The sequence below is a fragment of the Anolis sagrei genome, chromosome X (genome assembly GCF_037176765.1).
Source record: "Anolis sagrei isolate rAnoSag1 chromosome X, rAnoSag1.mat, whole genome shotgun sequence".
NCBI classification, from domain to species: Eukaryota; Metazoa; Chordata; class Lepidosauria; order Squamata; family Dactyloidae; genus Anolis; species Anolis sagrei.
In genome coordinates this window covers 31,504,939-31,529,497 of record NC_090034.1, presented here as the reverse complement: position 1 = coordinate 31,529,497, position 24,559 = coordinate 31,504,939, and the positions used below count along the sequence as shown (strand labels likewise).

General features: G+C 45.2%; 1 protein-coding gene across 3 annotated transcripts in view; it reads left to right on the top strand.

Annotated features, from left to right (window-relative positions):
* KNTC1 (kinetochore associated 1) overlaps positions 1-24,559 on the top strand; it is a 165,157-nt gene that overhangs the window by 84,078 nt on the left and 56,520 nt on the right. For all 3 annotated transcript variants that reach the window (XM_067473103.1, XM_060786016.2, XM_067473104.1), the window contains 9 exons: positions 14,486-14,584; positions 14,698-14,801; positions 15,003-15,108; positions 15,262-15,396; positions 17,049-17,171; positions 18,399-18,468; positions 18,563-18,630; positions 19,895-20,175; positions 20,295-20,467. In XM_067473103.1, coding sequence (XP_067329204.1) covers positions 14,486-14,584; positions 14,698-14,801; positions 15,003-15,108; positions 15,262-15,396; positions 17,049-17,171; positions 18,399-18,468; positions 18,563-18,630; positions 19,895-20,175; positions 20,295-20,467 — 1,159 coding nt within the window. The remainder of the gene's footprint in view (positions 1-14,485; positions 14,585-14,697; positions 14,802-15,002; positions 15,109-15,261; positions 15,397-17,048; positions 17,172-18,398; positions 18,469-18,562; positions 18,631-19,894; positions 20,176-20,294; positions 20,468-24,559) is intronic.

Sequence of the window (24,559 nt, the reverse complement as noted above, 5' to 3'; positions counted from 1 at the left end):
CGCACCAGGATGTAGAGTGGGTCATGCTGGGTCTCTGTGTATGGTCTTAGGAAGGGAGTGCAGGTATTGCAAGTCCCATCATCCATGGTGCACCCTCCTTCAAACTGCACCTGGATGTAGAGTGCGTCAGGAGACTCAGTGTGCCAAGTTTGGTCTTTATCGGTAATTGGATGAGCGTTGCAGTGGTCTCAGGAATTGCGCAAAAGTACTGCAAGTCCCATAATCCATGGTCTATCCCCAGCCAAACACACACCAGGACGTAAAGTAGGTCATGAGAGGTCTATGTGGCAAGTTTGGTCCTGATCAGACATTGAATGAGGTTAACAGTGGTCTCAGAATGTGAGTGATGGTACTGTAAGTCCCATCATCCAAAGTCGATTCTCCTTCAAACTGCAGCAGGATGCAGAGTGGGTCATGGGGGCTCTGTGTGCCAAGTTTGGTCTTTATCGGTAATTGGATGAGGGTTGCAGTGGTCTGAAGAATTGAGCAATGGTACTGCAAGTACCATAATCCATGGTCCATCCCCGACCAAACCGCACCAGAAGGTAAAGTGGGTCATGAGAGGTCTATGTGCCAAGTTTGGTCCTGATCAGTCATGGGATGAGGTTAACAGCGGTCTCAGAATGTGAGTGATGGTACTGCAAGTCCCATCATCCATGGTTCATACTCCTCCAAACTGCAGTAGGATGTAGAGTGGGTGATGGGGGCTCTGTGTACCAAGTCTGTTCTGTATTGGTAGTGTTCTGACCCAGCCCCCGGCCTTTCCTATCCTCTCTTTCTTCTCGGAATGTTGGATTTGAGGCTGGCCAATCAGAGCCCATATGCAAATTTCCTTCTGTCATGCCCCGTTTCTGCCATGAACCCTCTTCTCCACCAGGGGTTCCTATTGAAGCTGGCCAATCAGAGACCATATGGAAATAGCACCACAGCGGCAGCCAATCAGAATGTTGGAACTTTCAGGCTGGCCAATCAGAATGCTGGCACATACACTTCCGCCCTCCGCACTTCCCTCCTCTGTCCGTCGCATAAAAACTTTGACTTTTATTATATACTAGCTTGTGGACCCGGCGCTGCCCGGGTTATTAGAGAAAGTGGGTAATGGCGGTTCTGTATGCCAAGTTTGGTCTTTATTGGTCATTGGATAATGGCTGCATTGTTTTCAGGAAGTGAGTGAAGGTCCATGGTCCACCCTTCTCCAAACAGCAGCAGGATATAGAGTGGGTCATGGGGGCTCTGTGTGCCAAGTTTGGTCTTGATCAGTCATTGGTGAGGGTCTCACTGGTCTCAGGAAGTGAGTGCAGTGACTGCAAGTCCCATCATCCGTTGACAAATTCTTCCAAACCGCACCAGGATGTAGAATGGGTCATGCAGGCTCTCTGTGTAAATTGTGGTTCTGACCCATCATTGTTGGCAGTTGTAATGGTCGTAGGAAGGGAGTGCAGGTATTGCAAGCCTCATAGTCCATGGTGCATCCTCCTCCAAACTGCACCAGGATGTAGAGTGGGTCATGGAGACTCAGTGTGCCAAGTTTGGTCTTTATCGGTAATTGGATGAGGGTTGCAGTGGTCTCAAGAATTGAGCACAGGTACTGCAAGTCCCATAATCCATGGTCCATCCTCAGCCAAACCACACCAGGACGTAAAGTGGGTCATGAGAGGTCTATGTGCCAAGTTTGGTCCTGATCAGTCATTGGATGAGGTTAACAGCAGTCTCAGAATGTGAGTGATGGTACTGCAAGTCCCATCATCCATGGTTCATCCTCCTCCAAACTGCAGTAGGATGTCGAGTGGGTCTTGTGTGCTCTGTTTGCCAAGTGTGGTCTGTATTGGTAATTTTCTGACAGAGCCCCTGGCCTTTCCTTTCCTCTCTTTGTCATCTCGGAATCTTGGAATTGAGGCTGGCCAATCAGAGACCATATGCAAATTTCCTTCTGTCATGTCCCTGTTTCTGTCATGAACCCTTTTCTCCACCAGGGGCTCCCGTTGAAGCAGGCCAATCAGGGATCATATGCAAATAGCACCACAGCAGCAGCCAGTCAGAATCTTGGAACTTTCAGGCTGGCCAATCAGAAAGCCGGCACATACACCGCCACACATCCGCCGCATACAAGTTTTGACTTTTATTATATACTAGCTTGGGGACCCGGCGCTGCCCGGGTTATTAGAGAAAGTGGGTAATGGTGGTTCTCTATGCCAAGTTTGGTCTTTATTGGTCATTGGATGATGGTTGCATTGTTTTGAGGAAGTGAGTGAAGGTACTTGAAGTGCTATCATCCATGGTCCACCCTTCTCCAAACAGCAGCAGGATATAGAGTGGGTCATGGGGGCTCTGTATGCCAAGTTTGGTCTTTATCAGCCATTGGATGAGGGTGGTAGTGGTGTCAGTAAGTGAGTGAAGGTAATGCAAGTCCCATCATCCAAAGTCCATCCTCCTTCAAACTGCAGCAGGATGTAGAGTGGGTCATGGGTGCTCCGTGTGCTAAGTTTGGTCTAGATTGGTCTATGGATGAGGGTTGCAGCGATCTTGGGAAGGAAGTGGAGGTACTTGAAGTCCCATCATCCATGGTCTGTCCTCCTCCAAACTGCACCAAGATGTAGAGTGGGTCATGGAGACTCTGTGTGCCAAGTTTGGTCTTGATCAGTGATTGGCGAGGGTCTCAGTGGTCCCAGGAAGTGAGTGCAGTGACTGCAAGTCCCATCATGCATTGACAAATTATTCCAAACTGCACCAGGATGTAGAATGGGTCATGCAGGCTCTCTGTGTAAATTGTGGTCCTGACCCATCATTGTTGGCAGTTGTAATGGTCGTAGGAAGGGAGTGCAGGTATTGCAAGCCCCATAGTCCATTGTGCCTCCTCCTCCAACCTGCACCAGGATGTAGAGTGCGTCATGGAGACTCAGTGTGCCAAGTTTGGTCTTTATCGCTAATTGGATGAGGGTTGCAGTGGTCTCAAGAATTGAGCAAAGGTACTGCAAGTCCCATAATCCATGGTCCATCCCCAGCCAAACCACACCAGGACGTAAAGTGGGTCATGAGAGGTCTATGTGCCAAGTTTGGTCCTGATCAGTCATTGGATGAGGTTAATAGCGGTCTCAGAATGTGAGTGATGGTACTGCAAGTCCCATCATCCATGGTTCATCCTCCTCCAAACTGCAGTAGGATGTAGAGTGGGTCTTGTGTGCTCTGTTTGCAAAGTGTGGTCTGTATTGGTAATTTTCTGACAGAGCCCCTGGCCTTTCCTTTCCTCTCTTTGTCATCTCGGAATCTTGGAATTGAGGCTGGCCAATCAGAGACCATATGCAAATTTCCTTCTGTCATGTCCCTGTTTCTGTCATGAACCCTTTTCTCCACCAGGGGCTCCTGTTGAAGCAGGCCAATCAGGGATCTTATGCAAATAGCACCACAGCAGCAGCCAGTCAGAATCTTGGAACTTTCAGGCTGGCCAATCAGAAAGCCGGCACATACACCGCCACACATCCGCCGCATACAAGTTTTGACTTTTATTATATACTAGCTTGGGGACCCGGCGCTGCCCGGGTTATTAGAGAAAGTGGGTAATGGTGGTTCTCTATGCCAAGTTTGGTCTTTATTGGTCATTGGATGATGGTTGCATTGTTTTCAGGAAGTGAGTGAAGGTACTTGAAGTGCCATCATCCATGGTCCACCCTTCTCCAAACAGCAGCAGGATATAGAGTGGGTCATGGGGGCTCTGTGTGCCAAGTTTGGTCTTTATCAGCCATTGGATGAGGGTGGTAGTGGTTTCAGTAAGTGAGTGAAGGTAATGCAAGTCCCATCATCCAAAGTCCATCCTCCTTCAAACTGCAGGAGGATGTAGAGTGGGTCATGGGGGCTCTGTGTGCCAAGTTTGGTCTTTATCAGCCATTGGATGAGGGTGGTAGTGGTTTCAGTAAGTGAGTGAAGGTAATGCAAGTCCCATCATCCAAAGTCCATCCTCCTTCAAACTGCAGGAGGATGTAGAGTGGGTCATGGGGGCTCTGTGTGCTAAGTTTGGTCTAGATTGGTCTATGGATGAGGGTTGCAGCAATCTTGGGAAGGAAGTGGAGGTACTTGAAGTCCCATCATCCATGGTCTGTCCTCCTCCAAACTGCACCAAGATGTAGAGTGGGACATGGAGACTCTGTGTGCCAAGTTTGGTCTTGATCAGTGATTGGCGAGGGTCTCAGTGGTCCCAGGAAGTGAGTGCAGTGACTGCAAGTCCCATCATGCATTGACAAATTATTCCAAACCGCACCAGGATGTAGAATGGGTCATGCAGGCTCTCTGTGTAAATTGTGGTCCTGACCCATCATTGTTGGCAGTTGTAATGGTCGTAGGAAGGGAGTGCAGGTATTGCAAGCCCCATCGTCCATGGTGCATCCTCCTCCAAACTGCACCAGGATGTAGAGTGCATCATGGAGACTCAGTGTGCCAAGTTTGGTCTTTATCGCTAATTGGATGAGGGTTGCAGTGGTCTCAAGAATTGAGCAAAGGTACTGCAAGTCCCATAATCCATGGTCCATCCCCAGCCAAAACACACCAGGACGTAAAGTGGGTCATGAGAGGTCTATGTGCCAAGTTTGGTCCTGATCAGTCATTGGATGAGGTTAACAGCGGTCTCAGAATGTGAGTGATGGTACTGCAAGTCCCATCATCCATGGTTCATCCTCCTCCAAACTGCAGTAGGATGTCGAATGGGTCTTGTGTGCTCTGTTTGCAAAGTGTGGTCTGTATTGGTAATTTTCTGACAGAGCCCCTGGCCTTTCCTTTCCTCTCTTTGTCATCTCGGAATCTTGGAATTGAGGCTGGCCAATCAGAGACCATATGCAAATTTCCTTCTGTCATGTCCCTGTTTCTGTCATGAACCCTTTTCTCCACCAGGGGCTCCTGTTGAAGCAGGCCAATCAGGGATCATATGCAAATAGCACCACAGCAGAAGCCAGTCAGAATCTTGGAACTTTCAGGCTGGCCAATCAGAAAGCCGGCACATACACCGCCACACATCCGCCGCATACAAGTTTTGACTTTTATTATATACTAGCTTGGGGACCCGGCGCTGCCCGGGTTATTAGAGAAAGTGGGTAATGGCGGTTCTGTATGCCAAATTTGGTCTTTATTGGTCATTGTTTTCAGGAAGTGAGTGAAGGAACTTGAAGTCCCATCATCCATGGTCCGTCCTCCAAACAGCATCGGGATGTAGAGTGGGTCAACGTGGCTCTGTGTGCCAAGTTTGGTCTTGATCGGACATTAGTAAGGGTTGCAGCAGTCTTGGGAAGGGAGTGGAGGTACTTGAAGTCCCATCATCCATGGTCTGTCCTCCTCGAAAGTGCACCAGGATGTAGAGTGGGTCATGGGGACTCTGTGTGCCAAGTTTGGTCTTGATCAGTCATTGGCGAGGGTCTCAGTGGTCTCAGTAAGTGAGTGAAGTGACTGCAAGTCCCATCATCCATTGTCAAATTCTTCCAATCCGTACCAGGATATAGAGTGGGTCATGTGGGCTCTCTGTGTAAATTGTGGTCCTGATCCATCATTGTTGGCAGTTGTGATGGTCTTAGGAAGGGAGTGCAGGTATTGCAAGTCCCATCGTCCATGGTGCATCCTCCTCCAAACTGCACCAGGATGTAGAGTGTGTCATGGAGACTCAGTATGCCAAGTTTGGGTTTTTTTGGTAATTGGATGAGGGTTGCAGTGGTCTCAAGAATTGAGCAAAGGTACTGCAAGTTCCATAATCCATGGTCCATCCCCGGCCAAACCACACCAGACGTAAAATGGGTCATGAGAGGTCTATGTTCCAAGTTTGGTCCTGATCAGTCATTGGATGAGGTTAACAGCGGTCTCAGAATGTGAGTGATGGTACTGCAAGTCCCATCATCCATGGTTGCAGTAGGATGTCGAGTCGGTCTTGCAGGCTCTGTGTGCCAAGTGTGGTCTGTATTGGTAATTCTCTGACTCAGCCCCCTCTGTCCCTTTCCTTTCCTCTCTTTGTCATCTCGGAATCTTGGAATTGAGGCTGGCCAATCCGAGACCATATGCAAATTTCCTTCTCATGTCCCCGTTTCTTCCATGAACTCTTTTCTCCACCAGGGGCACCTATTGAAGCTGGCCAATCAGAGACCATATGCAAATAGCACCACTGCGGCAGCCAATCAGAATGTTGGAACTTTCAGGCTGGCCAATCAAAACGCTGCCACAAACTCCTCTGCCCTACGTCCTCCCTTTGCCCTACGTCCGTCGCATACAAACTTTGACTTTTATTATATACTAGCTTGGGGACCCGGCGTTGCCCGGGTTATTAGAGAAAGTGGGTAATGGTGGTTCTGTATGCCAAGTTTGGTCTTTATTGGTCTTTGGATAATGGCAGCATTATTTTCAGGAAGTGAGTGAAGGTACTTGAAGTCCCATCATCCATGGCCCATCCTCCTACAAACAGCAGCAGGATGTAGAGTGGGTCATGGGGGCTCTGTGTGCCAACTTTGGTCTTGATTGGTCATTAGATGAGTTTTGCAGCATTCTTGGGGAGTGGAGGTACTTGAAGTCCCATCATCCATGGTCTGTCGTCCTCCAAACTGCTCCAGGATGTAGAGTGGGTCATTGAAGATCCATGTGCCAAGTTTAGTCTTGATGAGTCATTGGCGAGGGTCTCAGTGGTCTCAGGAAGTGAGTGAAGTGACTGCAAGTCCCATCATCCATTGTTAAATTCTTCCAAACTGCACCAGAATGTTGAGTGGGTCATGCTGGGTCTCTGTGTAAATTGTGTTCCTGATCCATCATCGTTGGCAGTTGTAATGGTCTGAGGAAGGGAGTGCAGGTATTGCAAGTCCCATCGTCCATGGTGCATCCTCCTTCAAACTGCACCTGGATGTAGAGTGCATCATGGAGACTCAGTGTGCCAAGTTTGGTATTTATTGGTAATTGGATGAGGGTTGCAGTGGTTGTGAAGAATTGAGCAATGGTACTGCAAGTCCCATAATCCACGGTCCATCCCCGGCCAAACCACACCAGGACGTAAAGTGGGTCATGAGAGGTCTATGTGCGAAGTTTGGTCCTGATCAGTCATTGGATAAGGTTAACAGCGGTCTCAGAATGTGAGTGGTGGTACTGCAAGTCCCATCATCCATGGTTCATCGTCCTCCAAACTGCAGTAGGATGTAGAGTGGTTGATGGGGGTTCTGTGTGCCTATTTCGGTATGTATTGGGAGTGTTCTGACCCCTCCCCCGGCCTTTCCTTTCCTCTCTTTCTCATCTCGGAATCTTGCATTTGAGGCTGGCCAATCAGAGACCATATGCAAATTTCCTTCTGTCATGCCCCGTTTCTGCCATGAACCCTTTTCTCCACCAGGGGCTCCTATTGAAGCTGGCCAATCAGAGACCATATGCAAATAGCACCACAGCGGCAGCCAATCAGAAAGCTGTCAAACACGTCCGCCCTACATCCTACCTACCTCTGCCCTACGTCGCATACAAACACTCTTCTTTATTATATATATAGATATAGACTAGCTTGGGGACCCGGCGTTGCCCGGGTTATTAGAGAAAGTGGGTAATGGTGGTTCTGTATGCCAAGTTTGGTCTTTATTGGTCTTTGGATAACGGCTGCATTATTTTCAGGAAGTGAGTGAAGGTACTTGAAGTCCCATCATCCATGGCCCATCCTCCTACAAACAGCAGCAGGATATAGAGTGGGTCATGGGGGCTCTGTGTGCCAAGTTTGGTCTTTATCAGTCATTAGATGAGGGTGGCAGTGGTGTCAGTGAGTGAAGGTAGTGCAAGTCCCATCATCCAAAGTCCATCCCCTTTCAAACTGCAGCAGGATGTAGAGTGGATCATGGGGGCTCTGTGTGCCAAGTTTGGTCTTGGTCGGTCATTAGAAGAGGGTTGCAGCAATGTTTTGAAGGGATTGGAGGTACTTGAAGTCCCATCATCCATCGTCTGTCCTCCTCCAAACTGTAGCAGGATGTAGAGTGGGTCATTGGAGCTCCATGTGCCAAGTTTAGTCTTGATTAGTCATTGGCGAGGGTCTCAGTGGTCTCAGGAACTGAGCAAAGGTACTGCAAGTCCCATCATCCATCTCCAAATTTTTCCAAACAACACCAGGATGTAAAGTGGGTCATGAGAGGTCTATGTGCCAAGTTTGGTCTTGATCCGTCATTGGATGAGGTTTGCAGAGGTCTCAGAATGTGAGTGAAAGTACTGGAAGTTCCATCATCCATGGTCCACCCTTCTCCAAAACTGCAGCAGGATGTAGAGTGAGTCATGGGAGCTCCGTGTGCCAACTTTGGTCTTGATTGGTCATTAGATGAGTTTTGCAGCAGTCTTGGGGAGTGGAGGTACTTGAAGTCCCATCATCCATGGTCTGTCATCCTCCAAACTGCTCCAGGATGTAGAGTGGGTCATTGAAGCTCCATGTGCCAAGTGCAGTCTTGATTAGTCATTGGCGAGGGTCTCAGTGGTCTCAGGAAGTGAGTGAAGTGACTGCAAGTCCCATCATCCATTGTCAAATTCTTCCAAACTGCACCAGGATGTAGAGTGGGTCATGCTGGGTCTCTGTGTAAATTGTGGTCCTGATCCATCATCGTTGGCAGTTGTAATGGTCTTAGGAAGGGAGTGCAGGTATTGCAGGTCCCATCGTCCATGGTGCATCCTCCTTCAAACTGCACCTGGATGTAGAGTGCGTCATGGAGACTCAGTGTGCCAAGTTTGATATTTATTGGTAATTGGATGAGGGTTGAAGTGGTCTGAAGAATTGAGCAATGGTAGTGCAAGTCCCATAATCCACGGTCCATCCCCGGCCAAACCACACCAGGACGTAAAGTGGGTCATGAGAGGTCTATGTGCGAAGTTTGGTCCTGATCAGTCATTGGATAAGGTTAACAGCGGTCTCAGAATGTGAGTGGTGGTACTGCAAGTCCCATCATCCATGGTTCATCCTCCTCCAAACTGCAGTAGGATGTAGAGTGGGTGATGGGGGCTCTGAGTGCCTATTTCGGTCTGTATTGGGAGTGTTCTGACCCAGCCCCCGGCCTTTCTTTTCCTCTCTTTGTCATCTCGGAATGTTGGATTTGAGGCTGGCCAATCAGAGAACATATGCAAATTTCCTTCTGTCATGCCCTGTTTCTGCCATGAACCCTCTTCTCCACCAGGGGCTCCTATTGAAGCTGGCCAATCAGAGACCATATGCAAATAGCACCACAGCGGCAGCCAATCAGAACGCTGCCACATATCCCTCCGCCCTACGTCCGCCGCACTTCTGTCCGTCGCATACAAACTTTGACTTTTATTATACTGTATATATAGATATAGATATATAGATAGATATAGATATAGATATAGATAGATAGATTGGATGAGGGTTGCAGTGGTCTGAAGAATTGAGCAATGGTACTGCAAGTCCCATAATCCACGGTCCATCCCTGGCCAAACCACACCAGGACGTAAAGTGGGTCATGAGAGGTCTATGTGCGAAGTTTGGTCCTGTTCAGTCATTGGATAAGGTTAACAGCGGTCTCAGAATGTGAGTGGTGGTACTGCAAGTCCCATCATCCATGGTTCATAGTCCTCCAAACTGCAGTAGGATGTAGAGTGGGTGATGGGGGCTCTGTGTGCCTATTTGGGTCTGTATTGGGAGTGTTCTGACCCAGCCCCCGGCCTTTCCTTTCCTCTCTTTGTCATCTCGGAATGTTGGATTTGAGGCTGGCCAATCAGAGACCATATGCAAATTTCCTTCTGTCATGCCCCGTTTCTGCTATGAACCCTCTTCTCCACCAGGGGCTCCTATTGAAGCTGGCCAATCAGAGACCATATGCAAATAGCACCACAGCGGCAGCCAATCAGAATGCTGGCACATACCCCTTCCGCCCTCCGCCCTTCCGCCCTCCGCCCTTCCTCTGTCCGATACAAACAAACACTCTTCTTTATTATATATATAGATATAGATATAGATATAGACTAGCTTGAGGACCCGGCGCTGCCCAGGTTATTAGAGAAAGTGGGTAATGGCGCTTCTGTATGCCAAGTTTGGTCTTTATTGGTCATTGGATGACAGTGGCATTGTTTTCAGGAAGTGAGTGAAGGTACTTGAAGTCCCATCATCCATGGGGGCTCTGTGTGCTAAGTTTGGTCTTTATCAGTCATTGGAATAGGGTCGCAAATAGCACCACAGCAGCAGCCAGTCAGAATCTTGGAACTTTCAGGCTGGCCAATCAGAAAGCCGGCACATACACCGCCACACATCCGCCGCATACAAGTTTTGACTTTTATTATATATATAGATATAGATATAGATAGATATAGATATCTCCAGCAAAGGATCACCGCCTTGTCGGGGCGCTGGAGCTTGAGCACCTCAATGATGTCATGAGCGAAACCGTGAAGGGACACCCAAGACGGGACGGTTGTGGCAGAGAGGTCAGACCAAGCGTGATCCCTGGGGAAGGCAATGGCAAACCACTCCAGTATCCTTGCCAAGAAAACTAAATGGACCAGTACAACCAGAGATATGTCGGTATGCCATTGGAAGATGGGACTCCCCGGTCGGAAGATGGCCAAAATGCTACTGGGGAGGAGCAGAGGATAAGTTCAACTAGCCCCAGATGTGATGACGCAGCTAGCTCAAAGCCGAAAGGAAGGCTAGCGGCCGACGGTACTGGAGGTGAACGACGAATCCGATGCTCTAAAGATCAACACACCATAGGAACCTGGAATGTAAGATCTATGAGCCAGGGCAAATTGGATGTTGTTATTGGTGAGATGTCAAGACTAAAGATAGACATTCTGGGGGTCAGCGAACTGAAATGGACTGGAATGGGCCACTTCACATCAGATGACCACCAGATCTACTACTGCGGACAAGAGGAACATCGAAGAAATGGAGTAGCCTTCATAATTAATAAGAAATTCGCTAAAGCGGTGCTTGGATACAACCCAAAAAATGACAGAATGATCTCAATTCGAGTGCAAGGAAAGCCTTTCAACATTACAGTGATCCAAATATACGCCCCAACCACAGCTGCTGAAGAAGCAGAAGTAGATCAGTTCTATGAGGATCTGCAGGACCTACTGGATAATACACCAAAAAGAGACATTATTTTCATTACAGGAGACTGGAATGCCAAGGTGGGAAGTCAAATGACAACTGGGATCACAGGCAAGCATGGTCTGGGAGAACAAAATGAAGCGGGACGCAGGCTGATAGAATTTTGCCAGGAAAACTCGCTGTGTATAACGAATACTCTCTTCCAACAACCTAAAAGACGGCTTTATACATGGACCTCGCCAGATGGTCAACACCGAAATCAGATTGACTACATCCTTTGCAGCCAAAGGTGGCGGACATCCATCCAGTCGGTGAAAACAAGACCTGGGGCTGACTGTAGCTCAGATCACGAACTTCTTATTGCCCAATTTAGAATAAAACTAAAGAGATCAGGGAAAATACACAGACCAGTTAGATATGATCTCACTAACATTCCTAGCGAATATACAGTGGAAGTGAAGAACAGATTTGAAGGACTAGATTTAGTAAACAGAGTCCCAGAAGAACTATGGACAGAAGTCCGAGACATTGTTCAGGAGGCGGCAACAAAGTACGTTCCAAAGAAAAAGAAAACCAAGAAGGCAAAATGGTTGTCTGCTGAGACACTGGAAGTAGCCCAAGAAAGGAGGAAAGCAAAAGGAAACAGGGATAAGGGGAGATATGCCCAGTTAAATACGCAATTCCAGAGGTTAGCCAGAAGAGATAAGGAACTATTTTTAAATAAGCAATGCATGGAAGTGGAAGAAGACAACAGAATAGGAAGGACAAGAGACCTCTTCCAGAAAATTAGAAACATTGGAGGTAAATTTCAGACAAAAATTGGTATGATAAGAAACAAAGATGGCAGGGACCTAACAGAAGCTGAAGAGATCAAGAGAAGGTGGCGAGACTATACAGAAGATCTGTATAGGAAGGATAATAATATTGAGGATAGTTTTGACGGTGTGGTGAATGAATTAGAACCAGACATCCTGAGGAGTGAGGTGGAATGGGCCTTAAGAAGCATTGCTAACAACAAGGCAGCAGGAGACGACGGGATCCCAGCTGAACTGTTTAAAATCTTAAAAGATGATGCTGTCAAGGTGATGCATGCCATTTGCCAGCAAATATGGAAAACACAAGAATGGCCATCAGACTGGAAAAAATCAACTTATATCCCCATACCAAAAAAGGGAAATGCAAAAGACTGCTCCAACTTCCGTACAGTGGCCCTTATTTCTCATGCCAGTAAGGTAATGCTCAAGATCCTGCAAGGAAGACTCCAGCAATACATGGAGCGAGAGTTGCCAGATGTTCAGGCTGGGTTTAGAAAAGGTAGAGGAACGAGAGACCAAATTGCCAATATCCGCTGGATAATGGAGAAAAGCAGGGAGTTTCAGAAAAACATCTACTTCTGCTTCATTGACTATTCTAAAGCCTTTGACTGTGTGGATCATAATAAATTGTGGCAAGTTCTTAGTGGGATGGGCATCCCAAGCCACCTTGTCTCTCTCCTGAGGAATCTGTACAAGGACCAAGTAGCAACAGTCAGAACTGACCACGGAACAACAGACTGGTTCAAGATTGGGAAAGGCGTACGGCAAGGCTGCATCCTCTCACCCAACCTTTTTAACTTGTATGCAGAACACATCATGCGATGTGCGGGGCTGGATGAATGCAAAGCTGGGGTGAAAATTGCTGGAAGAAACATTAACAACCTCAGATATGCAGATGACACCACTCTGATGGCCAAAAGTGAGGAGGAGCTGAGGAACCTTCTAATCAAGGTGAAAGAAGAAAGCGCAAAAGCCGGGTTGCAGCTAAACGTCAAAAAAACCAAGATTATGGCAACAAGAATGATTGACAACTGGGAAATAGAGGGAGAAACCGTGGAGGCCGTGACAGACTTTGTATTTCTAGGTGCAAAGATTACTGCAGATGCAGACTGTGGCCAGGAAATCAGAAGACGCTTACTTCTTGGGAGGAGAGCAATGTCCAATCTCGATAAAATAGTAAAGAGTAGAGACATCAGACTGGCAACAAAGATCCGCCTAGTCAAAGCCATGGTATTCCCTGTAGTCACCTACGGATGTGAGAGCTGGACCTTAGGGAAGGCTGAGCGAAGGAAGATCGATGCTTTTGAACTGTGGTGCTGGAGGAAAGTTCTGAGAGTGCCTTGGACTGCGAGAAGATCCAACCAGTCCATCCTCCAGGAAATAAAGCCCGACTGCTCACTGGAGGGAAAGATACTAGAGACAAAGTTGAAGTACTTTGGCCACATCATGAGGAGACAGGAAAGCCTAGAGAACACAATTATGCTGGGGAAAGTGGAAGGCAAAAGGAAGAGGGGCCGCCCAAGGGCAAGATGGATGGATGGCATCCTTGAAGTGACTGGACTGACCTTGAGAGAGCTGAGGGTGGTAACGGCCGACAGGGAGCTCTGGCGTGGGCTGGTCCATGAGGTCACGAAGAGTCGGAGACGACTGAACGAATGAACAACAACAGATATAGATATAGATATAGATATAGATATAGATATAGATATAGATTATTGTTGTTGTTTTTTTGGAATTCAGCAACATTTATCCTAAAAAGTGCAAGATGATGACAATTTTATTACCTGTCTCCCTTGCTGCTTGAGGCGGGGTAGTAAAGCAATAATATATTATTAATTAATTAATTTACCATACTTGTACCCCGTCCTTCTCACTCCGAAGGAGACCCAGAGTGGCCTTGCGTAGGCAACAATTCGATGCCACCCATATACATATTGATAAATAAACAACAGATTAAAATCCAAAACAAGTAAAATCATCATCATGAAAACATCAGTTAAAATCACACAATCCAAGTCATACTCTAGGGGTGTTCCATTTGTTATTGTATTATTTCGTAATCTCTTATTGCACTGCTCAAAGGCTTGGTCCCAAAGCCACGTTTTTCGTTTTTTCCGGAAGGTCAGGAGGGAGGGGGCTGATCTTGCTGGAGAGGGAGTTTCATAGACAAGGGGTCAGCACTTAGAAGGCCCTGTCTCTCGTCTCCACCAACCTCACCTGAGAAGGAGGTGGGACCGAGAGCAAGGCCTCCCCTGACGATCTTAGCCTCTGAGGTGAATCATAGGGGGAGATACGTTCGGACAGGTAAGATGGATCAGAATTCTTTAGGGCTTTATAGGCTAAAGCCAGTATTTTTAATTGTGCTCGGTGGCAGACTGGCAGCTAGTGGAGCTGGCATAACAGGGAGTTGTATGCTCCCTGTACGCTGCTCTGGTGAGCAACCTGGCTGCTGCCCATTGGAACATTTGAAGTTTCCAAACAGTCTTCAAAGGCAACTTCACATAGCGTGTGCTGCAGTAGTTTATCCGAGATATAACAAGAGCATGGATTAACATGGCCAAGTCTGACTCTGACTTTACTTTAATATATGCAATATTTCTATTCATTTCTTTGTAATAATCTTTTTGAAAACACTGCTTAGGACCTGCTACAGCGGTACTCTAAACGGTCAGCCTCTCTCTTTCACACGATGTGGGAAGCAAAGGCCATTGTTGTCTTGGGCTGCATGTCAGACATCGATGTGAGTATGATGGACTCTAACCGTCAAATATCCCCTTCACAGTCAGGAGGGCAAATGTCTGGGACAATGGTGGAAGCCGTTCTAGCACTGCGTCCTTTCCTTCTCCTTTGTAGCTGATCTTTGAAGGAGTGCTTGCCATCATGCATGGTGCTGTGATTCCTTGGAGCCCCAGGATGAAGCTGCTGGTGGAGAAATACCTTCACATGGATCATGCCAAGTAAGCGGACAGATACATGTTCCTAAGTTGTACCAGGTGACTCAAGGGATTTTTTTTCTTGATACTTCGAGTTAAATGTATTAAAATTTGAAGTTGGAAGACCAGAAATTGAGAAACACTACTCCTTGGACTCAAGTGTCCCAAATCTCCCAACCAGCATGACTCCAAAAGTATCGCTTGAACTACTGATCTGTATTGCAGAGTGAAACTGGTGCAGGAAGGCTACCAGCTGATGGAAATGAAGACACTTTTGCGGAGCTATGGCATCCGAGACACCAATCTCTTAAATGACAAGCAGATGATATGGGTGAGTGACCAGATTGCCCTTTCAGTGACAAAAAAAAATCCCATGCATTGCTGATGATTGTAACTACCTTATATGTTGATTGTGTATCAATAGTGATGTTTTATTATAACATCTGATAAAAGTGTACATCTAAGACACAGTTCTGTTTTCCAGATGTTAGTAAGGTACATTCTGAAGCAAGATAGTCCGTCTTGTTTGGAGGATGCTTTGAAAATCACAAATACTTACATGCTGACTACCTCAAAAGTCTATCTTTGGAGGATTATTAACCTCATCGACAAAGAAAAGGTGCGCATTAACAAATAAATATTGAAAGGCTGTGGCTTCAATTGTATTGGCCACTCTGCATGTTCGACTGTGTTCAGTTGTGTTGAAAATGGCAATACCGACAGTTTTCTAGGGCTGAAATCCAATTGAGTTGAGAGGGGTGAAATTACACAGAAGTGGAAATTAGCGAATTTGGAAACAGATCTAGTGTAGTTCCATTCCTGCAGGACTCTTCTATCAATTGTGTCCTTGATCCTGAAGTTTTTCTGTAAAATATGCTTTCTTTTTTTTTGTAACAGTTCTTACAATGATTCATACCCTGGGACAGACATGGAGAACTGGCCATACCTTTTCTAAGGAGAGGAAAACCAAGAGCTTTGAAAAAGGAGGAAGGAAGCAAAGCTTGTGGCCAGTTTCCTATCAGTTCCTCAGGATAGGGCTTCTCAAACTTTTTCAGCTTGTGATCCCCTTTTGCCCAAGACATTTTTATGTGACCCCATGTATACAAATCAAAACCTTGGGTTGCTGTGAATTTTCTGGGCTGCCTGGCCATCTTCCAGAAGCATTCTCTCCTGATGTTTCACCCACATCTATGGCAGTCATCCTCCAAGGATGTGAGGGCTGTTGGAAACTAGGCAAGACTGATTTATTAATATACCTGTGGAATAATGTCCAGGGTGGGAGAAAGAACTCTTGTCGGTTTGAGGCAAGTGTGAATGTTGCAATTTGCCACCTTTATTAGCATTGAATAGCCTTGCAGCTTCGAATTTTGGCTGCTTTCTTCCTGGGGGGATCCTTTGTTGGGAGGTGTTAGCTGGCCCCGATTGTTTCCTGTCTGGAATTCCCCTGTTTTCTGAGTGTTGTTCTTTGTTTACTGTCCTGATTTTAGAGTTTTTAAATACTGGTAGCCAGATTTTGTTCAACCCGGGCACAGAATGTTATTTGAGAACTCAGAAATGCTGGACCACTCTAACAACCACCGTGTTAGACTACACAGAGAAGCCACTGAAATCCACAAGCATGTGGACCATTTCAACAGAAAGGAAGAAACAATGAAAATGAACAAAATCAGGCTAACAGTATTTAAAAACTCTAAAACTCTAGTTCAAAAGCATCAGGAGGGCTGCGTAATTCCTACCTTGATCTATCTGGCAGTCTTTTTGTCTCTCTCGTTCTCTCTCACACGATTGGAACACACTTGTAGTCAGGTGACTCTTTAAGATCAAGTCAGGGGGTGCTGTCGTTTTGGCTATGAATAGGTTTTTAATTAGTTTTAAGGGTTTTTAAGTGTTTATTTTTAATTCCATTAATATTTAATTCTATTTTATTGTCTGTATATTTTTAGGTTTTAAATGATATTGTATTGGTTTTATTGTAAGCTGCTTTGAAAGAGAAAAAGGAGGGCAGTAATAATAATACACTGGTGTTTCAATCTTAAACTGGGATAAGTGGGTGACAGTGAGGTTGGACTCTCTCAGTTCCTCTCTGGTATCTGTATTTCCTTTCTCGATCTCTGCCGCATTCGTTTTTTATTATTTGTCAATAATATTATTTGTTGCCTGAAGCAAAGCCAGACGTCTCTCCAACACCCATTTTAGCATTGGATGAAGGGAGCTTTATTCCAAAGGTTATGGGCTCTATCCAGAGTGACACTACTTTCCATGCTCTTGCAGAGAGATGATGTTATCAACTTATTAAGGTCTCTTCCTGCTGCCGAAGCTATGGAGATTGCAGATAGGACAGTGACGTGGGGAAGACTGGAACTGGAGGCAGAAATGTTTGACAGTGAAGAAGAGGTAACAACTATAAAACCAATTTACTTTACTAAGGCAATCCCTCATTGTCCAAGTATGATGGCCCTCCAAGTGTAGTGTATTGGCGTTGGGTCCGTAGGTGGCTGTGGAGTCCTGTTCTTGACCTGCATGTTCTTCCACAGTGAGGATATCAGTTTCTAGGTGAAAGGCTGTCTTGATCAAGATTGGCTTGGCACATTTCTCCCTTTCTTCCTCCATTCATGCCTCTTCATATACCACAGCACTGCTGGTCATAGCTAACCTCAGTTAGAGTGCTCAAGGGCCAGGGCTTCACCGTTTTCTATGTCTATGTCACCGTTTTGAAGGTTGGCTTTGAGCCCATCTTTAAATCTCTTTTCCTGTCCAGCAACATTCCATTTTCCATTCTTGAGTTGAGAGTACTTCTTTGGAAGACAGTGATCTTTGGGCATTCGGGCAATGTGGCCGGTCCAGCAGAGTTGATGACGGAGGACCATAGCTTCAATGCTGGTAGTCTTTGCTTCTTCCAGCTCGCTGACATTTGCTCACCTGTCTTCCTAAGAGATTTGCAGGATTTTTCAGAGGCAACGCTGATGGAATCGTTCCAGGAGTGTGATATCTGTAGACGGGCCATGTTTCGCAGGCATATAGCAGGATTGGGAGGACAATAGCTTTATAAACAAGCACCTTGATATCCCTACAGATGTCCCGATCCTCAAACATGCTCTGATTCATTCGGAAAAATGCTGCTCTCGCAGAGCTCAGGCGGTGTTGTATTTCAGTGACAATGTTGACTTTTGTGGAGAAGTGGCTGCCACGGTAGCAGAAATGGACAACATTTCCTAATGTTACACCATCAAGCTGTATTTCTGGCATTGGAGAGGGATTGGCTGGTGGAAGACCACTTTGGTTTTCTCGATGTTCAATGAGAGGCTGAGCTTCTCTTATGCTTTTGCAAAGGTGTTTAGAATGGCTTGTAGGGTGCACAGACTACGTTATCATCACCATATTGGAGTTCTGTAGCAGATGTTGTGACTTGGTTTTGGCTTTTGTCTGCTGAGGTTAAATAACTTGCCATCTGTCCGACAGTAGATTGCCAATACTCAATCTGAAACAAGATGCAACAGTGTAATATCCCTCCCTCTCATTTTTGGTCTCAGTTTTGAAAGTAAAACATTGCTCTTGGTACAGCTAGAGTTGTTAACAGAGTTTTTGTCATTCTTTCTCTTCCCATCTCTTCTACTTTTCTAGCGGAATAGGCAGCTATATTTAAAAAATATCCTGGTGGAGGTCCTCAAGTTCCTGCTTAGTCACCAGAAAGGTAAACCTTGCATTGTTTCTGCTACTCTTTTACTTCATTGCCATAAGCCGTGCAATAACCACTCTTCTTTCCCTCCACTTCTTTTGGACGATAGGAAATCTTGGGAAGACAGAAGAGTATGAAGCTGACTTAAAATGCTTTAAAATGCTTAAAGCCTTGCAGGTAAGTTTTGTGTCGCATTCAAAAACATATAAAGGGATTTATTTGTGCAGTGGAGGGAATGTAAATATATTTTGTTTGGAAGGTAATTGCTGTGTCTAAGAATGCTAATTCTCATTTGGGACAGTTTTTCCCCCTTTCCGGGGGTTCAGGAATCCAGAAGTGGCCTCTGGAAGATGTCTGTGGTTCATGCCCTGGCTGTGCCTATTTTAAAGGATCTCTGGCTGCAGAGAATGCTGAAATTTTATATTTTTATTTTCTACAGTATTTAGATTCCTTTCTTGTTTGGAAGGTAATTGCTGTGTCTAAGAATGCTAATTCTCATTTGGGACAGTTTCCCCCCCTTTCTGGGACTTCAGGAATCCAAAAGTGGCCTCTGGAAGATGCCTGTGGTTCGTGCCCTGGCTGTGCCTATTTTAAAGGATCTCTGGCTGCAGAGAATGCTGACATTTTATATATTTATTTTTATTTTCTACAGTATTTATATTCCTCCCTTCTCGCCCCAAAGGGGACTCAGAGCAGATCACAGAACACATATACAGCAAACATTCAATGCCATTATACACTGACAGGACAGACAACTGTACATAGAAAGAAGTATATATAGCCTTTCTCATCTTCGGCATCTTGGAGGCTGTGCTTGGTTCCGGCCATTGAGAATCATTGCCAGAAGTTGTAGGGACCCTTCCAATTCTCAACAGAGAATGTATTTCATTGCATAATAATTACACCTTCTTTTTGCGGTGGCAGAATTGGCATTTCTGTGTTCTTCGCATAATAGTCATAGAGCCTTTTGGGCTGATTCCCTCCTTCCTTCTCCAAAGGACAGTTTAAAAACTATGAAATGGAGGTTTCTGGAGCTCCACTCTCCCCTCCTTCCTACAATGAGATCAATTTCAGATTTTGTAAACTGCGTTGCCTTCAGAGAAAGAGTCATCCTTCCTCCTTTCTCTGAAGCAAGGCGGTTTAAACAAACAAACATAACATAACATAAATCGAGCTGTCTGTCGGAGGCTGGATCCTTCCTTTTCCTCCTCCTGTCTGGGAGGTAAGGCGGGGTAGTTTTTTTAAAAACAAGCCAAAGAATCATTGGCATACACAGTATTTTTTGATCATGTAATAGTTGCACCTCCTTTTTTCTATCGAAATAGGAAAAAATGTGATTGTTTTGTGATGAAATACAGTAGCTTCCATGTTCCAATTAAGCCTTGCTCAGGTCCACTATTCCTCACCCTCATGTTTTTTCTTCCATCTACTTTTTGTTCAGGGTAATTTTGACATCTACGTATCTCCCAAAGATTATGAGAATCTGCCACTGATGACTCGCCTCCTCCAAGAGAAGATAGAGACCTATAATGCCAAGAGGTTTAAAAAAACAGAAGAAAAGACCAGCTTGGAGAACAGTGGGGTGAAGAGGCAAGAGCTGGCTCGATGTGGGCTTTACAGACTGGCGGGTCTTCTGCAAAGGACGGAGCATGAGATGGGAACAGAGCTGGCCCTGAGAGTGCTGGATGCAGGAAACGTCGAAGAAGCACTCAACATTTGCAGGTTAGGAAACAAAGTCATGACTGGCCTTAATGTCTTTTTTTCTGCTTTGCCATTATCTTTCAAGATACAGACTGGCAATGTGTTGGCGTTTGTTTTGATAAAACCTCTTTTCTCATTAGGGATCTTACTGAACATCACCACAACGAACAAACAGGGAAGTTGTTGTTCTTGGCATGCCGAAAGCTCTGTCACATATTGGCTTCTGGTGGTCCACTCGTTGTGCCCAAAGGATTGAATCTTTCTGCAGCAATCCATGAAATGGCCATTCAGGCGGTGATGGTCTGCAGTCCCGGTAATTCATTCTAATTATTAACTGATCATTTATAATAGTCTGATTGGGGAAATGGCCTCTAAAAGAGCAGGTTGGAGAAAACTTCTCAGAGAATGAGAGACCGAGGCTCTGTGCTTGAAATGAGTGAAGGTTTTGGGATGCAGAATTGAAAAAGGGATAAAATCAACATGAGGAAGGGGAACCGAAAAAATGGCTATTTTCAGTGAGTGTTGTGGTTCAACCAGAGGCTGAAGACTAGGGGATTGTTCAGTTAGAGGTTGTGAGGAATAATGGGCTTTCCAGTGTGGGAAATGAGGGGATTTTGGATCATTATTCTGTCTGGGAGGATGGGTCTGTGTCTGGTCAGAAAGAAACGGCTTCAGAGCAGGGAGGAGATGGAGATATCTGGGCACTGGCAGATAGGGAAGACATTTCCCCTGGTTGTTCCTTGGTAACAGAAGATAAGGAGCTGGAAGAGAAAGATCTTTCCCCTGGGAAAACACCTGAGGTCAGTAGGAGTTTGAGACTCAACCTCTGGGAGGAGGGAGTCAGATTACGGAGGTCACAGAGACTCCATGAGAAACAGACCAGATGTCAAAGGCACGACTTCAAGGCTTGTCAACCTTAAATTAAATTGTTGTTTACTGAACAGGTTAGAACAGGCAACACTGTGTTACCGTGTACACCTCGGATCTTGTTTTTGCTCTACGTTCAAGTCTATGTCTAAGATTTTTATCCTTCCCAAAGATGCTCATGTTCATGGATTCATGTTTTATGCTTATGTTCATGGATTCATGCTTTGGAAGAAGTTCCTGGTTATGGATTTATGTCTGTGTTTTTATTCCTGGTTTTTTTCCATGTACCTTGTCACTTTTGGACTGAACTTTGGTGTTTTGACTATTGCATTTTGAAAGCCTTTTTCCTATTGCTTTTTGGACATTGCTTTTTACATTGCTTTTTGCCTTTTACATTTGTTTTCTTCAATAAACTGTTTAGTTAGTAATACTGGACTCTTGTGTGGTGCTGAGTGCAAAGGTGACTTCAGGCCAGAGTGCATCAGTGACATAACTACATGGATAGGTTTTGAATTGGTTTCAGGGGTTTAACTTTATTTTTAATATTGTTCATGTTTAATTCTATGTTAATGTTAGTATATTTTTAGGTGATACATTATATTGCATTGGTTTTAATGCGAGCCACTTGGAGTTCTTTTTTAGAGAGATAAAGTAGGAGACAAATAATAATAATAATAATAATAATAATAATAATAATAATAACTAATGAACTTGAACCAAGTCTCATAGAATTTAGACTGGTCCAGTTTAGCCTTTTCACTTTATTCTCCTTCGGCCTAATATAGTTTTTTAATTGTATGGTATTGGTTGCTTTGAATTTCTTTTTTAGAGAGATAAAACAGGAGACAATGATAACAATAACAACAACTAATTAACTTGAATTTAGACAAGTCTAGTTTTACTTTTTCACTTCATTCTCCTTCTGTGCAATATGTTCCAAACTCTTATATATCCATTGAACAACAACAATTATTATTATCATCCTAACAAATGTGGAGGACCTGATCGATGCAGTTGAGGTGGTAGGATCCTTAGGGGCAAGTGACCATGTGCTCCTGCAATTTGAGGTACAAAGGAAGACCGAAACTAAGACAAGTCAAACCCGCATTTTGGACTTTAGGAGAGCTGATTTCCAAAAAATGAAGGAAACACTGAGCAGCATTCCATGGACACAGATACTAAAACACAAGGGAGTTACGGATGGATGGGAGTTTCTCAAGAGTGAAATACTCAAGGCGCAGTTGCAAACCGTGCCAACAAAAAGAAAAAATAGGACAAGTACAAAGAAACCAGAATGGATGTCCAAAGAACTTCTAACTGTGCTGAGACACAAAAGAGACATGCACAAGAACTGGAAAAAGGGAGAAATCACCAAAGAAGAATTCAAACAAATAGCCAACACCTGTAGGGAAAAGGTCCGCAAGGCTAAAGCACAAAACGAGCTCAGACTTGCCAGGGACATTAAAAACAATAAAAAGGGATTCTTTTCTTATATCAGTAGAAAAAGGAAAAACAAAGAGGCGATAGGGCCTCTTCGAGGAGAAGATGGGGCAATGCTGACAGGGGATAGGGAAAAGGCAGAACTACTCAATACCTTCTTTGCCTCAGTCTTCTCATAAAAAGAAAGTCATCTTCAACCTCAGCAAGACGGAGTGGATGAGGGATTTGAGGACATCCAACTCCAAATTGGGAAACAAGTCATACAGGAATACCTGGCCGCTCTAAATGAGTTCAAGTCCCCAGGGCCAGATCAACTACACCCAAGAGTATTGAAGGAACTAGCGGAAGTCATTTCGGAACCATTGTTCACCATCTTTGACAGTTCTTGGAGAACAGGAGAAGTTTCAGCAGATTGGAGGAGGGCCAATGTGGTCCCAATCTTCAAGAAGGGAAAAAAGGATGACCCAAACAACTACCGTCCGGTCAGCCTCACGTCAATACCAGGCGAGATTCTGGAAAAGATTGTTAAGGAAGTGGTCTGCAAACACTTAGAAACAAATGCGGTCATTGCTAATAGTCAACATGGATTTATCAAAAACAAGTCATGCCAGACTAATCTGATCTCTTTTTTCGATAGAGTTACAAGCTGGGTAGATGCGGGGAATGCCGTGGATGTAGCGTATCTGGATTTCAGTAAGGCCTTTGACAAGGTCCCCCATGACCTTCTGGCAAGGAAACTAGTCCAATGTGGGCTAGGCAAAACTACGGTGAGGTGGATCTGTAATTGGTTAAATGGACGAACCCAGAGGGTGCTCACCAATGCTTCCTCTTCATCCTGGAAAGAAGTGACGAGCGGAGTGCCACAGGGTTCCGTCCTGGGCCTGGTCCTGTTCAACATCTTTATTGATGACTTAGATGAAGGGTTAGAAGGCATGATCATCAAGTTTGCAGACGACACCAAATTGGGAGGGATAGCCAATACTCCAGAAGACAGGAGCAGGATTCAAAACGATCTTGACAGATTAGAGAGATGGGCCAAAACTAACAAAATGAAGTTTAACAGTGACAAATGCAAGATACTCCACTTCGGCAGGAAAAACGAAATGCAAAGATACAGAATGGGGGATGCCTGGCTCGAGAGCAGTACGTGTGAAAAAGATCTTGGAGTCCTCATGGACAACAAGTTAAACATGAGCCAACAATGTGATGTGGCAGCAAAAAAAGCCAATGGGATTTTGGCCTGCATCGACAGGAGCATAGTGTCTAGATCTAGGGAAGTAATGCTACCCCTCTATTCTGTTTTGGTTAGACCACATCTGGAATGTTGTGTCCAATTCTGGGCACCACAATTCAAGAGAGATATTGACAAGCTGAAATGTGTCCAGAGGAGAGCGACTAAAATGATAAAAGGTCTGGAGAACAAGCCCTATGAGGAGCGGCTTAAGGAGCTGGGCATGTTTAGCCTGAAGAAGAGAAGGCTGCGAGGGGACATGATAGCCATGTACAAATATGTGAGAGCAAGTCACAGGGAGGAGGGAGCAAGCTTGTTTTCTGCTTCCCTGGAGACTAGGACGCGGAACAATGGCTTCAAATTACAAGAGAGGAGATTCCATCTGAACATGAGGAAGAACTTCCTGACTGTGAGAGCCGTTCAGCAGTGGAACTCTCTGCCCCGGAGTGTGGTGGAGGCTCCTTCTTTGGAAGCTTTTAAACAGAGGCTGGATGGCCGTCTGTCAGGGGTGATTTGAATGCAATATTCCTGCTTCTTGGCAGGGGGTTGGACTGGATGGCCCATGAGGTCTCTTCCAACTCTTTGATTCTATGATTCTATTTATATTCCACCATTATTTACCAGAAGGACTCTGGGTGGCTTACAGAAGTACATGTGCCATAACATATAAGAGAAGAGGTAAAACTACATCACATATTAAACAATGACAACAACAGTTTAAATAAAGACAACACAATGCAAAAGTCCAATTTAAAAATCAATAAAACACAGTACTAATTACCATTAAATCAAATAATATAGCACCCCAGCTGTAGCCCAATTAAACCATTAAAGTGCTAGTGACAATATTAGATTGTTTGGTGCTTA